This window comes from Erythrolamprus reginae, chromosome 1 (assembly GCF_031021105.1).
Source record: "Erythrolamprus reginae isolate rEryReg1 chromosome 1, rEryReg1.hap1, whole genome shotgun sequence".
In the NCBI taxonomy this organism is placed as follows: domain Eukaryota; kingdom Metazoa; phylum Chordata; class Lepidosauria; order Squamata; family Dipsadidae; genus Erythrolamprus; species Erythrolamprus reginae.
In genome coordinates this window covers 408,484,501-408,498,711 of record NC_091950.1, presented here as the reverse complement: position 1 = coordinate 408,498,711, position 14,211 = coordinate 408,484,501, and the positions used below count along the sequence as shown (strand labels likewise).

The following is a 14,211-nucleotide window of genomic DNA, read 5'->3' as shown; positions in this document are numbered from 1 at the left end:
GTGATCTGAGCCATGGAGACACTATCACTGATTTCTCTGAAACAAAAATATCACCGATGCTTTTATGCAGTGGTGGGCAACAAGGTGGAACGCTAAATTGTGCTCGCCGCCGCGGCTCATAAGTTCTTGCTGGGCCAGCACAATTTTGCTGCTGCACCTGTGGAGGTAGCAAAATTGCACATGGAGCCACAGGTGTGCCAGTGTTTTGGCGAGGTTTTTTTGCTTCCATGCATGCTGAAACACGGGCGCACCTACGGCTCCATGTGCGATTTTGCTACCTCCACAGGTGCAGCAGCAAAATCGCGCTGGTCCCGCAAGAACTTATGGGCCGCAGCGGCGGGTACAATTTAGCATTTCAGCTCATAGCCCACCGTTGCTTACATGAAACAATTTAGAAACGTAGAAACATAGAAACATAGAAGACTGACGGCAGAAAAAGACCTCATGGTCCATCTAGTCTTCCCTTATACTATTTCCTGTGTTTTATCTTAGGATGGATGTATGTTTATCCCAGGCATGTTTAAATTCAGTTACTGTGGATTTACCAACCACGTCTGCTGGAAGTTTGTTCCAAGGATCTACTACTCTTTCAGTGAAATAATATTTCCTCACGTTGCTTTTGATCTTTCCCCCAACTAACTTCAGATTGTGTCCCCTTGTTCTTGTGTTCACTTTCCTATTAAAAACACTTCCGTCCTGAACCTTATTTAACCTGTTAACATATTTAAATGTTTTGATCATGTCCCCCCTTTTCCTTCTGTCCTCCAGACTATACAGATTAAGTTCATTAAGTCTTTCCTGATACGTTTTATGCTTAAGACCATTTGGGTGGCTTCAAAGTGCTTTGCATCACTACTGTAGCCAAAATGGTTCCAGGCTAAGTATCCTTGAGGACTACCCACATCATGTCCCCAAGCCATCCAACCTGGAATCCCTTCAGCAAGTGCCAAAATTGTCCAGGTGCTAACACATGCACAGTTCACCCCTACAATGATGATCAAAAGTTCTGGAGAGTGTCAGAGGTATCATTCATTGTGATGAACAATTGGGAGGAGGCGAGCGATGACTTCTCTGAAGCGCTTGCTTGCCAGAAATTTTGGCAGCCACCGAGGAAGAGGTCCATGGCTGGGAAGATCTAGGCATGTTGTGGGACTGTCTACAGGGCTGATTAAAGCCAAGTGGTCTGGAAAAACTCCCTGGCATGTATTCCGTGGCTTCCAAGCTGGCCATGCACAATACATATTGTGGGAAATTCCTTACCACTTGCTATGTTATACCCAGTTTGGAAACTCTTTGGCACATGCCAAGATGCTCTTGGGTGGCTGCTGCTGATGTACTGTGGAAGAAATCTGGCATTGGATAAAGCTAGAAGAGGCAAAGAATATGTGGGTTCGGCATCCCTGGAGGTTTTTAAGAGACCTCTCAAAAAACGTTCTCGGGTTTCTGGGTGGGTTTTTTTCTTTTTTGCATATTGTAGAAGACTGTATCAGATGATTTTTTGTGGTCCATTCCTCTTGCAAAATTTTACGATTGTATGACAAACCGCATGAGTAGTAATTTTTATATAGCATAAAAGGTGACCCACTTTTTAAAGGGGGAATAAATGATGCCTTGTGATGAGTGCCTTTTGCAGGCAACATTCAAAGAGGAATGCAGCTGGGGAAAACTCTAAGAAAAGCAAAAGTGGCCTAGCAAAACAAGGCAAACATGGTGAGTTGTCATCTTACCCTCAACATGGCCTGAATGGATCTGTCAGCTGAAGGGGGGGAGGGAGGGAAGGAGAGAGAGGGAAGGGGAGAGAGAGAGAGAGAGAGAGAGAGAGAGAGAGAGAGAATTAAAATCTGTCACTCAGACCTCAGTTCAGGTAATTAGCAGATCAGCATTCTTAAGAATCTGAATAACCCAGCAGAAACAGAATATTATAAAATATGGAACAAATTATATGAATAGTGGGACTTTAAAAACAACAACAAAAGTTAAAGTAACAAGAATTTACAATTTTCTGAATCTATAGCCTTGACATTTTATAAGTTAGAGTTTAATAGTTTAAAAACGTTTATAATAGAATAAACTTAGATATGTTATTTACTATATTATATTTTTTGAATAAGCATTTTATAGACAAAGTAATTAAATTAACATATAGAATTAAACTTAATAAATATCTAATATGAATGTATGTTATTTTTCTATTGATCTGATTATAGTTAGGTTTTTCTTTTTTGTAGTAGTATAGACTTCTAAGATAAGCGGAGCAATGGCAGCGCCTTGAGTGTTTAATGTTGTATGTCCTTGTTTGTCTTTTTAAAAAAATTCAATAAAAATATTTTTTTTAAAAAGAATCTGAAAATGGAAACATTGCCCTATTCCTAAATTGTACATGTAGCACTAGGAAAACACTTCCTATTACCTTAGAAACATAGAAACATAGAAGTCTGATGGCAGAAAAAGACCTCATGGTCCATCTAATCTGCTTTTATACTATTTTCTGTATTTTATCTTAGGATGGATATATGTTTATCCCAGGCATGTTTAAATTCAGTTACTGTGGATTTATCTACCACGTCTGCTGGAAGTTTGTTCCAAGGATCTACTACTCTTTCAGTAAAATAATATTTTCTCATGTTGCTTTTGATCTTTCCCCCAACTAACTTCAGATTGTGTCCCCTTGTTCTTGTGTTCACTTTCCTATTAAAAACACTTCCCTCCTGAACCTTATTTAACCCTTTAACATATTTAAATGTTTCGATCATGTCCCCCCTTTTCCTTCTGTCCTCCAGACTGAAGGAAAAGGGGGGACATGATCAAAACGTTTAAATATGTTAAAGGGTTAAATAAGGTTCAGGAGGGAAGTGTTTTTAATAGGAAAGTGAACACAAGAACAAGGGGACACAATCTGAAGTTAATCTGAACCTTAATAGAGAGGGGCCAAAAAAAATGTTTTGTCAGCTTTATATCTACCGTGTTTCCCCCGATAGTAAGGCAGTGTCTTACTATCTTTTTACCCCCAAAAGCCCCACTGTGTCTTACTTTGGGGGTATGTCTTACATTGTCCCGGGCACCCGGGGCCGGCTCGTCTTCGGGCTTCGGCCCGGGCGAGGGCCTCTTCTCCTCCGGGCGGGGCGGCATTAGGTGGCGTTGCGCGGCGTCGGGCCTGGCCTCCATCCCTCCTGCGCCGCGGCGGGGCCGGTCCGCGATGCGCGTCCTGGGGGCGCCCGGCTGGCCGGCTCCGGAGGCTGCGGCTCCTCCCGCTGCTGCCCAACGCCGAGGATGCCCCGCGCCCAGCCCGGCTACGGCAGCAGGCAGGCAGGCAGCCCCAGGCGCGGCGGGGAGAGCAAAGGCGGCTTCGGCCCGGGCGAGGCCTCTTCTCCTCCGGGCTGGGGCGGCGTTGCGCGGCAGGCGCGGCTGCCTGGAGGAGAAGAGGCCTCGCCCGGGCCGAAGCCGCATTTGCTCTCCCCGCCGCGCCTGGGGCTGCCTGCTCTCCCCGCCGCGCCGAAGCCGCCTTTGGTCTCCCCGCTGCGCCTGGGGCTGCCTGCCTGCCTGCTGCCGTAGCCGGGCTGGGCGCGGGGCATCCTCGGCATTGGGCAGCAGGCAGGCAGGCAGCCCCAGGCGCGGCGGGGGAGAGCAAAGGCGGCTTCGGCCCGGGCGAGGCCTCTTCTCCTCCAGGCGGGCGGCGTTAGGCGGCGTTGCGCGGCAGGCGCGGCTGCCTGGAGGAGAAGAGGCCTCGCCCGGGCCGAAGCTGCCTTTGCTCTCCCCCGCCGCGCCTGGGGCTGCCTGCCTGCCTGCTGCCCAATGCCGAGGATGCCCCGCGCCCAGCCCGGCTACGGCAGCAGGCAGGCAGGCAGCCCCAGGCGCGGCAGGGGAGAGCAAAGGCGGCGGCGGGAGTAGCGGACGCCTCCCTCGCTTTTAGTACCGTGTTTCCCCGAAAGTAAGACATATGTCTTACTTTCGGGGTATGACTTATATTAGCCGACCCCCCTGAAACCCCCCATATGTCTTACAATCGGGGGGGTCTTACTATCGGGGAAACACGGTATTACCAACTCTTTTTCTAGCAATGCATCTGAATTGTTGGCTTCCTAGATAGTCTTGATTAAGATCTGCAAAAGGATAAAAACTGGCTTAACCTTTGCCATCTGTTTTTGTCCCAAAGGGGACAATGCTTATATTTATAAGCCACCCTAGAAGCTTTTCTGGCTAAAGAATGATGAAGGGACAATGTTTTTTATATGAATTAGCAAAGTCCTTCGGGATTTGGGTGGCATAGAAGTCGAATTAATAAAAAATAAATAAAGAAATAAAGAAATAGTTCCAATCCACATTCTGTTAATTATTTTGATTGACCACAAAAGCAGCAACAGAACATGGCTGGTTTCATCGTATATTGCCATATGGATAGTTGGATGTCAACATCCAAAATTCCCCAACCAGCATGGAAAATTCCATATTTCTTACAGCTGCCAAGTTTGAATAACGCTGCTATATTGGGATTCTTTTGAATTCTGTCTGAACAGAACAGAATAACAGTTAGAAGGGACCTTGGAGATCTCCTAGTCCAACCCCCTGTTTAGGTAGGAAACCCTACACTACTTCAGACAAATGTTTTTCCAATCTCTTCTTAAAAACTTCCAGTGTTGGAGAATTCCATTGGCTGCCGATCAGTTTCCGGTCACAATTCAAAGTGTTGGTTATGACCTTTAAAGCCCTACATGGCATTGGAGCAGAGTACCTCCGGAACCGCCTGCTACCGCACGAAACCCAGTGACTGATAAGGTCCCACAGAGTTGGCCCTCTCCGGGTCCCGTTGACTAAACAATGTCGTTTGGTGGGCCCCAGGGGAAGAGCCTTCTCTGTGGTAGCCCCGGCCCTCTGGAATCAACTCCCCCCAGAGATTAGAACTGCCCCCACCCTCCTTGTCTTTTGTAAACTACTCAAGACCCATCTAAACCGCCAGGCAGGGGGGAGTTGAGACACCTTTCCCCCAGGCTCTTTATATTTTATGTTTGGTATGTATGTGTTGTTTGGTTTTTAAATATGATAGGGTTTTATATGCTTCTTTTTTAATATTAGATTTGTTTCGCTATAATATTGCTTTTATTATTGTTGTGAGCCGCCCTGAGTTTTCGGAGAGGGGCGGCATACAAATCTAATTATTATTATTATTAATAATAATAATAATAATAATAATAATAATAATCATTATCATTATTAATTCACAAATTCCAGAGCAAGATGTTCCACTGATTAATTGTTTTGACTGTCAGGAAATTTCTCCTTAGTTCTAACTTACTTCTCTCCTTGTTTAGTTTCCACCCATTGCTTCTTGTTCTACCCTCAGGTGCTTTGGAGAATAGCTTGACTCCCTATTCTTTGTGGCAACCCCTGAGATGTTGGAACAGTGCTAACATGTCTTCTCTAGTCCTTCTTTTCATTAAACGAAACATACCCAGTTCCAGCAAGTGTTCTTTATATGCAATTGAACAGTCTTCAGCATAGCACGAATCCAATCTTTTACTGCCTCTTGGTGGTCAAAATAAATAAAGACACCACACAAGATATACATTATTAAGACTTGAGAAATTATTCAGGTAAAATCTCATACGTGGGCAGATAACATCATTTAATATCCCTATCTAGTCTGAAAGCCTAGGGGCAAGTGAACATAGATACCATTCTGACAGATTGTCAACTTCCTAGGAAACATGTCTCCAAAGTTATAGTTTGTCATGGAGCTGCAATCATTCATTCAACACTGGAAAGGAAATAATTGACTTTGGGTTTCAGGCTAAGCAATCAGAAAGATAAAAAGGGGGAATGCATTTGAGAAGCAACTGAATTATCCATAAAGAATTGCTAATTTGCATTTCCTACCCTTCCCCTTCTGTTGAAGCACCTTGGAGTCATTCCGTTCTGAAATTCAAGATGAATGAAGAACCGTATTGGGAATAAGCTTAGCTTATAAGAGAAGGATTTTTTTCCACCAAGGGAGACATGCCAATATAGAAAAAAAATCATCAGTGCTAACCACCCCTTCCTCTGCCAGCTAGATCAACTTTCAGCATATGTTAGTTTTCTCCTCTTTCCTCCAGAGTCTAGAAATTGCAGTGACAGGTTCAGTGGTTAACTAAATAATAATCAACATCAAATGCCTTAAGTTATGGAAATGGGTAAGGATATAAAATGCAATCTAGAGAAAATGAAATTACCGTGTTCATAGCAGCCTCTTTAAATTGGAATTGATCCTTGAAGCTGATTTCATTGCATCAGTTTCAGAAATTTAAGAATGTGCAGTATTACGGTCAGCACTACTTATGACTTATGAAGGAAGCTCTCATTTGGAGCCCTCGCAGGCTGGGGACTTGGGGCTATGATATAATTGAATTTCTTTTTAGAACTTTCTGATCATAATTCCTTTTGGCTGCACACACTTCATTGGGATTAAACTGCTGTGAACTCCAATGAAGTGATGATGTTTGACTCCTATTATTAGAGTGCTTTGATTCCCTTTTGAAGGAATTCATGGAAGCTCAAGTAATTACTTGTCCTTTTTTTTCAGGCCATTATAACATCCTATAAATCTTATTTATGCTTTTCTTTGGGTGTGAGACTAAATTATGAGCAACAGAGCACAAGTATCAATGCTGGATTTGTCTGCAATATTATATTCCACCTTTCATGGTGATATTTCGACTGTTACCATCCAATTGATTATGCCCAAGTCCTTCAAAAACTGGACTTCTTAGGAATGGACTTTCCCAATTAGATGAAACTTCTATGTATCTTCTTGAAGTTAACAGAATTTGTTGCACAGACAGTGAGAAGAGTTATGATGAAAAGAAGGACTAGGGGAGACATGATAGCAGTGTTCAAATATCTCGGGGGTTGCCACAAAGAAGAGGGAATCAACCTATTTATCCAGAGCACTTGAGGGTAGAACAAGAAGTAATGGGTGGAAACTAAACAAGGAGAGAAGCAACTTAGAACTAAGGAGAAATTTCCTGACAGTTAGAACAGTTAATCAGTGGAACAGCTTGCCTCCAGAATTTGTAAACGTCAAAAGTCAGATTTGATTAATGGCTGTGTGGTTCATTTAACAATCACTCCAACACTGGAGGTTTTTAAGAAGATGTTGGATAACCATTTGTCTGAAGGAGTGTAGGGTTTCCTGCCTAAGCAGGGGGTTGGACTAGAAGACCTCCAAGGTCCCTTCCAACCCTGTTATTCTATTATGCTGAGCAGAATACTACAAACCTTTCACCTTTAGAATCTCATCCCGGAACCAATTAAGTTTGTAAGACAAGGTATCACTGTACTTACAAACCTTGTAATATTATTTGTTGCCTATTTTTGCCAGTTCCATTAATTCACCTCTTTGTGCTCGGGTGGAATAAACGATTCAGAAGAAGTTAGTACCCAATGTAATTTAACTGACGATTCAGGACCCACATTATCAAAAGGGCCCAAAAAAACCTGAATAAAAAGCTTGAACTGAACGTTAAAAGTCAGATTTGCTTAATGGCCATGTGGTTCATTTAACAATCATTGCAAAAAAAAAAAAAAAGGTCATCAAATCACTTAACTGTCACATGGCTGAGTGACAGAAATTCTAGTCCAACTGCACTTGTGGGTCAAGGACTACCTAGTGTTGGCAAACCTTTTCGGCACCGAGTGCTGAAACAGGAGTGCACGCAGGGGCGAGCACCAAAAACCAGAAGACGAGTTCCCTGATGTGCATGCGTGGGAGCTTCAGAAACTGGAAAAGCAGTTCCCTGGCATGCACGTGTGTACTGGGTAGCTGAGCATCTGGTTTCCTGTGTGGACATCTGCGCCAGTCACACCCTGGAAGACCATGTGCAAGTCGCATGTGCAAGCCGGAAACCAGAAGCTCAGCTTCTTCCGGTTTCCAGCACTCCTACTCAATGCGTGCACTGGAACCCAGAAAAGCAGTGGGCAACAGCTGGCGTGCCCAGAGAGATGGCTCTGCATGTCACTTTTGGCACATGTGCCATAGGTTCGCCATCATAGACCTATAGTTTTCTTTCCTTAATTTGGTTCAGATTTTTTTTAAAGCTGCAACTTCAGGGGACTTACCCTGGGATCCTTCTGAAGAAGAGTATGTGGAAGAGCTCCAGGTCTTGTCGCAACATCAATAGGATTTGAAGTCTGCAAATGTCAGATGTAACACACATAAAACATATATTATTTAAATATGCATTAAACATTACCCTGATTTAAACATGAATTACGCATGAACATTAAACAAACACTCGATGGACCATGAGGTCTTTATCTGCCATCAATCTTCTATGTTTCTATGCATAAATTTAAATATAATCAGTTTTGGAAAATGAGGGGGCTCATAGATCAACCCCATATTGCTTTAATGATGGCATAAAATATTTTCCTTCCTATTCCCACATTTCTGTGAAACTCAGGATTAAACCTCATGTTGCTTCAATGATGGCATCTCATCTTTTCTTCCTATTCTCGCATTTCTGTGAAACTCAACATTGCTTCAATGAGATCATCTGATCAGAGATGAAACCATCTTAAAGGGTCTCCAACTCTATTCTCTAAGTTTATGTAGATGTGTGAAGTTTTGGAAAGTTGAAATATAATAAATGTCTTTTCAAAGTCCACCTTGGACAATGACCAGTTTGTCCATCAGCTAATTTTCTCCAGCTTTGCTGGGTCCGCCTTTGGCTTTAAGATTCTGTATCTGAGTAAGGAGAATAGGGTGGTTTTTGTTTTTTGTTTAAATGAAAATGGCTGAAACTTGAGCCATATTTTTCAAATCTATGGACCTAACCACTTCTGATTCTGTGCAGAGAATCAAAGCTGAATACTTAAGCTTAAGGCTGGGCATGGTTCAGCCTGTACTCTTCCACTCTGAACTCTGCTGAAATGAAACTAATTGTTCTCTGATGTCTGCAACTGCTTGAAGAAGAACTCTGCTAATGGCATTGTAAATTCATCTATTACTATGTCTATAAAGAAGCTTATAAGTCCAGCTGAATCAGTCATCTGTGTGTGCTTCTGGTTTTGATTTTGCAACAAACTTTGTGTGTGTGTGTGTGTCTGTGTGTAATATACATCTCTATCTATCTATCTATCTATCTATCTATCTATCTATCTATCTATCTATCTATCTATCTATCTATCTATCATCTATCTGTTGTGGTTAGCTCTGGCCCAGCTCCTGCCCCAAGGACTGTGGATGTGGGGGAGACATCCACATTCTGCAAGCCTGTTTTGCCCCCCTCCCCCTGTGGAATCTGCTGATGAAGGCTCTTCTGACCAAGAAGACATGAGTGACAGGGAGGAGGAGAGTGTGGCAGACAGCTGAGAAGGAGATAAATTATCTAGCTCCTCCTTGGATTCAGAACAAGAGTTAATGATACAGCCACGCATGCGGAGAGCGATGCATAGGCAACAACAACTGAGAGATTATTATCAAAGAAAATTAGGCCACCTGTGGTTGGGTGGGGCTGTGGTCATTAGTGAGGCTGCTATAAATAGCAGCCTGTGGGTTTGGCCATTGTGGAGGATTATCTGATCGTTGTGTTTCGTGACTGCTTTACTGACTTTGACTTTTTGTGTGCTGATTTTTCCCCGCTTTGAAACTAAACCAGGGCAAAGTGTGTTTCACTTTGTGAAAAAAGAAGGACTGTGAATTGCCTCACAGCTGCAAGCTAAGTATCACAGAACTGATAAGGGACTTGTACAAATTACCAGTTTGTTTGGAGACGAGTGCTCTTTGCTATACCAAAAAAGGGCTTGGTTTAAGTGAATTTTCATTATAAAGAACATTGTTTTGAATTTTCAAACGTGTGTGTGTCTGAAATTTGTACCTGTGAATTTTTGGGAGGAGTCTACCAGAGAGCCCGACAGAACACTATCTATCTATCTATCTATCTATCTATCTATCTATCTATCTATCTATCTATCTATCTATCTATCTATCTATCTATCTACACATACAAACATACATACACATATGATTGTAAGCCACCTAGAATTACCCGTGGTAAGATGGGCAGGCAATAAATTAAAGAGAGGGGAAGGGAGATATTCTACATTTTAAATAAACTGAAGTGGAATAATTTCAGAATGTGAATGATGTAGATTTAAAAGCTGATCTTTATTATTTTTTCCTGTCCTATTCCCCCACTTCTAACCACAGCCCATGAATTCAACCCATGGATATATGAGTGCATGAAGAGAGTCAATTATTTCCCCTCTAAATCACAAAGTGCAAGACAGTTCTTCCTTAAGAGGAACTGATTCTGAAATCAAGAGAAAATAATCAGTTAAGGAAGTATTTAATTAAAAAAAATATTTCGAAAACAAACCATCTACAATGCTAGGGATGATTTAACTCAAATGGATTCTTAACAGACTGATTAGCATACATATGAAGGCCTCTGTTAATGAGCCATAATCTACATATTTAAGCAGCCTGAATCACTGATAGTGGGGTTGGTGTTCACACTCACCAAACTTTCTGCGGGTTCATGTCGAAAAAGTGTGGATTTAAAGCACACTGCTAAAAACGCCGATTTCCATTTTATATACATCCACCCACGCATAAAAAAATACTCCTTAAAAAAGAAATGAAATATCTGGCATTCAGTTTACAGTCAATGGACTTTGAAAGCTTGTGTGAAGTTCTCATTACTACCTCTAAGGTGTTCTCTTCTCATTCATATTCCTGCATTTATAGTGTGAAGCTCTGGGCTTCCCTCTGATTTAGTTCATACACCAAAACCATAATTTTGCTTATTTCCTTTTAGCATAATAAGTAGAAACATAGAAACATAGAAGACTGACGGCAGAAAAAGACCTCATGGTCCATCTAGTCTGCCCTTATACTATTTTCTGTATTTTATCTTAGGATGGATATATGTTTATCCCTGGCATGTTTAAATTCAGTTACTGTGGATTTATCTACCACATCTGCTGGGAGTTTGTTCCAAGGATCTACTACTCTTTCAGTAAAATAATATTTTCTCATGTTGCTTTTGATCTTTCCCCCAACTAACTTCAGATTGTGTCCCCTTGTTCTTGTGTTCACTTTCCTATTAAAAACACTTCCCTCCTGGACCTTATTTAACCCTTTAACATATTTAAATGTTTCGATCATGTCCCTTCTTTTCCTTCTGTCCTCCAGACTATACAGATTGAGTTCATTAAGTCTTTCCTGATACGTTTTATACTTAAGACCTTCCACCATTCTTGTAGCCCGTCTTTGGACCCGTTCAATTTTGTCAATATCTTTTAGTAGGTGAGGTCTCCAGAACTGAACACAGTATTCCAATTGTGGTCTCACCAGCGCTCTATAAAGTAATGAAAGCCCAGCCATTTGTAATCTTAGCAAGGATATATGTGGATTGATTCACTATTGTTTGTCTGTACCACAAGCTATGGCTAAAACTAACCCCAGCTTAAATGGTGTGAAGCCAACCAATAGTTTCTCTTCTTCTTTTTTGGGGTCTCCAAATTCATCCCACCTCTAAACCATATGAAATGTCCAGATAACTTTGGATGAGAGATCAAGGACATCCAATATTCAATTCATCAGAAAGTGTCATGTCTGAACAGATGAAATTGCCAAGATAAGGTGTTGTGATTAGCTCTGGCCCAGCTCCTGCCCCAAGGACTGTGGATGTGGGGGAGACATCCATATGCCACAGGCCTGTTTTGCTCTCGGTGGAATCTGAAGATGAAGGCTCCTCTGACCAAGAAGACATGAGTGACAGGGAGGAGGAGAGTGTGGCAGACAGCCCAGAAGCAGATCAATTATCTCTCTCCTCCTCGGATTCAGAACAAGAGTTAATGATACAGCCACGCATGCGGAGAGCGATGCATAGGCAGCCACAATTGAGAGATTATTATCAAAGAAAATGAGGCCACCTGTGGTTGGGTGGGGCTGTGGTAACTAGTGAGGCTGCTATAAAGAGCAGCATGTGGGTTTGGCCATTGTGGAGGATTCTCTGATCATTGTGTTTTCGTGCCTGCCTTGCTGACTTCGACCTTAGTGTGCTGCTTTTTCCCCGCTTTGAAACTAAGCAGAGCAAAGTGTGTTTCACTTTGTGAAAGAAGGACTGTGAATCGCCTCACAGCTGCAAGCTAAGTATCTCAGAACTGATAAGGGACTTGTACAAATTTGCTCTTTGCTATACAAAAAGAGTGCTTAGTTTATTTGAATTTTCGGTATAAAGAACATTGTTTTGAATTTTCAAACGTGTGTGTGTCTGAAATTTGTTCCTGTGAATTTTCGGGAGGATTCTACCAGAGAGCCCGACAGAACATAAGGAAAGATTATCCAATGCCTATCACATTCAAGAGGCAAAGAGTGTTTAAAAGACCTGTCCGAAAGGAACTCAAGAAATGTTAGGCCAAGTTAATTTCTATTTTTTTAAAAAATAAAAATCTCTGCTATCCTCAGGTTGGGTCAATGTGATTAAAATGGTTTGAATTTCCCTCTCAAAATATTTGCAGCTCAATGATACCTCGTAATTTGCCCCAAATCTTACCTTTTCCTGTGTAATTGTAATTTCAGAATTCCTGTCTGAGATTTTCACATACATCCTCTAATATATATACTGCTCAAAACAATAAGGTTGTGTAAAAGCCAAGGGACTTTGTTTGTCCACTTTTAAGTTCCCTCACTCAGAGTCTCCTGCAGCCATCTTCAGGACCATGAAAAAGACCACCACCATCGCATATCTGACATTGTAAGAGACCAAAAAAGACCCACCCACCCCTCTGCAAACAACAATAGATCCACACCACACAAATGCCTAAGTAATTACTGTATTTTTCAGAGAATAAGACACACCTTTTCCTCCCCTAAATGAGGGTGGAAATGACGGTGCATCGTATACACTGAATACAGCCAATTTTGGCCTCCCGAATCCCTGCTCCTGCGTCCCATTTTTATGAAAAATTGGCCCAAATTTTTTCGCAAAAATTGGGTGTGCAGAAGCTTTGGGAAACCTGCAAAATGTTCCTGGTGACTGAGAGAAGGCAAAAATGCCCCTGGTTTTTTGCAAACAATGGGCAGTTTATTGCGAAAAGGAGGTGTTTTTGCCTTCTCCTAGGTCCTAGGAGCACTCTATAGGCTTCCAAATCCTCCGCCCATCCCATTTTTACAAAAAAAAATGGCCTGTTTTTTGTAAAAATTGGGGCATTTTTACCTTCCCCCAGGCCCCAGAAGCACTCTGCAGGCCTCCCAAACCCTCTGCCCACCCCATTTTTGCAAAAAACTGGATGAAAAACAGGCCGGTTTTCACAAAAATGTGGCCATTTTTGCCTTCCCACAGCCCCTAGGAGCACTCTCAGGCTTCCCAAATCTTCTGCATACCCCATTGTTTGCAAAAACAGGTGAAAAAACTGCTAAACACAGGGTGTACAGAGGGCCCAAATTTTTTCGCAAAAATTGGGTGTGCAAAATTGGGTTTGCTAAACACAGGGTGTACAGAGGGTTTGGGAGGCCGGCTGGGGGAAGGTAAAAACACAGTTTTTGTGAAAAACGGGCCCATTTTTGAAAAAGTGGGATGCACAGAGGATTTGGGAGGCTTGCTGAGTGCTCCTGGGGGCTGGGAAGGACAAAAGTCTTTTAAAAAACTTACCTCTTTGAAATGTTGGTGTGTCTTATATACCAGTGCGTCTTATAGTCTGAAAAATACGGTACCTTCACACTATTCAGTCTAAGTTTACCTTGGGTTGAAACGCTCCTTGCAGCGAGCCAAAAGGACCAGTTGGAGGGATCATAGGAGGGATGCCAGACACAGCAGGAGGATAGGAGTGGAATAGCTGCGGCAGAAAGAGATCCGTATTACTAACTTTATTCCCCCCACCTTTTTATATATATATACACAAGTCTTGCAGTTTCAAATTACACAAAAGTAAAATAGATACAAGCATGAATGAGACAGTGAACTATGTGCAGGGGGGGAATCCCCCTGAAGCTTATCAATATGTTGAGAACTACGTGACGGAGGAAATGATAAACCCATAAGCAATGGCAACAAAGACAGCAAAAGGTCCCGCAATGCATTTGTGACATGCAAGACGACAGATGACTGATATGGAGGGAAGAACTTGGTTGAGCAAATGTATCACGGGGCAGAATTATAGTTGATCTAAAAATGATCTCTGCAGTCTTGTGTTAGGGGAAAAAAATGTGAGCATGGGGAATGAGCTAGG

General features: G+C 42.3%; 1 protein-coding gene across 1 annotated transcript in view; it reads right to left on the bottom strand.

Annotated features, from left to right (window-relative positions):
- The window catches only part of AUTS2 (activator of transcription and developmental regulator AUTS2), a 1,269,011-nt gene that overhangs the window by 24,314 nt on the left and 1,230,486 nt on the right, over positions 1-14,211 (bottom strand). Inside the window, exons 10-13 of the mRNA XM_070730563.1 lie at positions 13,723-13,818; positions 8,092-8,163; positions 1,740-1,756; positions 55-157 (exon numbers count right to left, since the gene is read on the bottom strand). Coding sequence (XP_070586664.1) covers positions 55-157; positions 1,740-1,756; positions 8,092-8,163; positions 13,723-13,818 — 288 coding nt within the window. The remainder of the gene's footprint in view (positions 1-54; positions 158-1,739; positions 1,757-8,091; positions 8,164-13,722; positions 13,819-14,211) is intronic.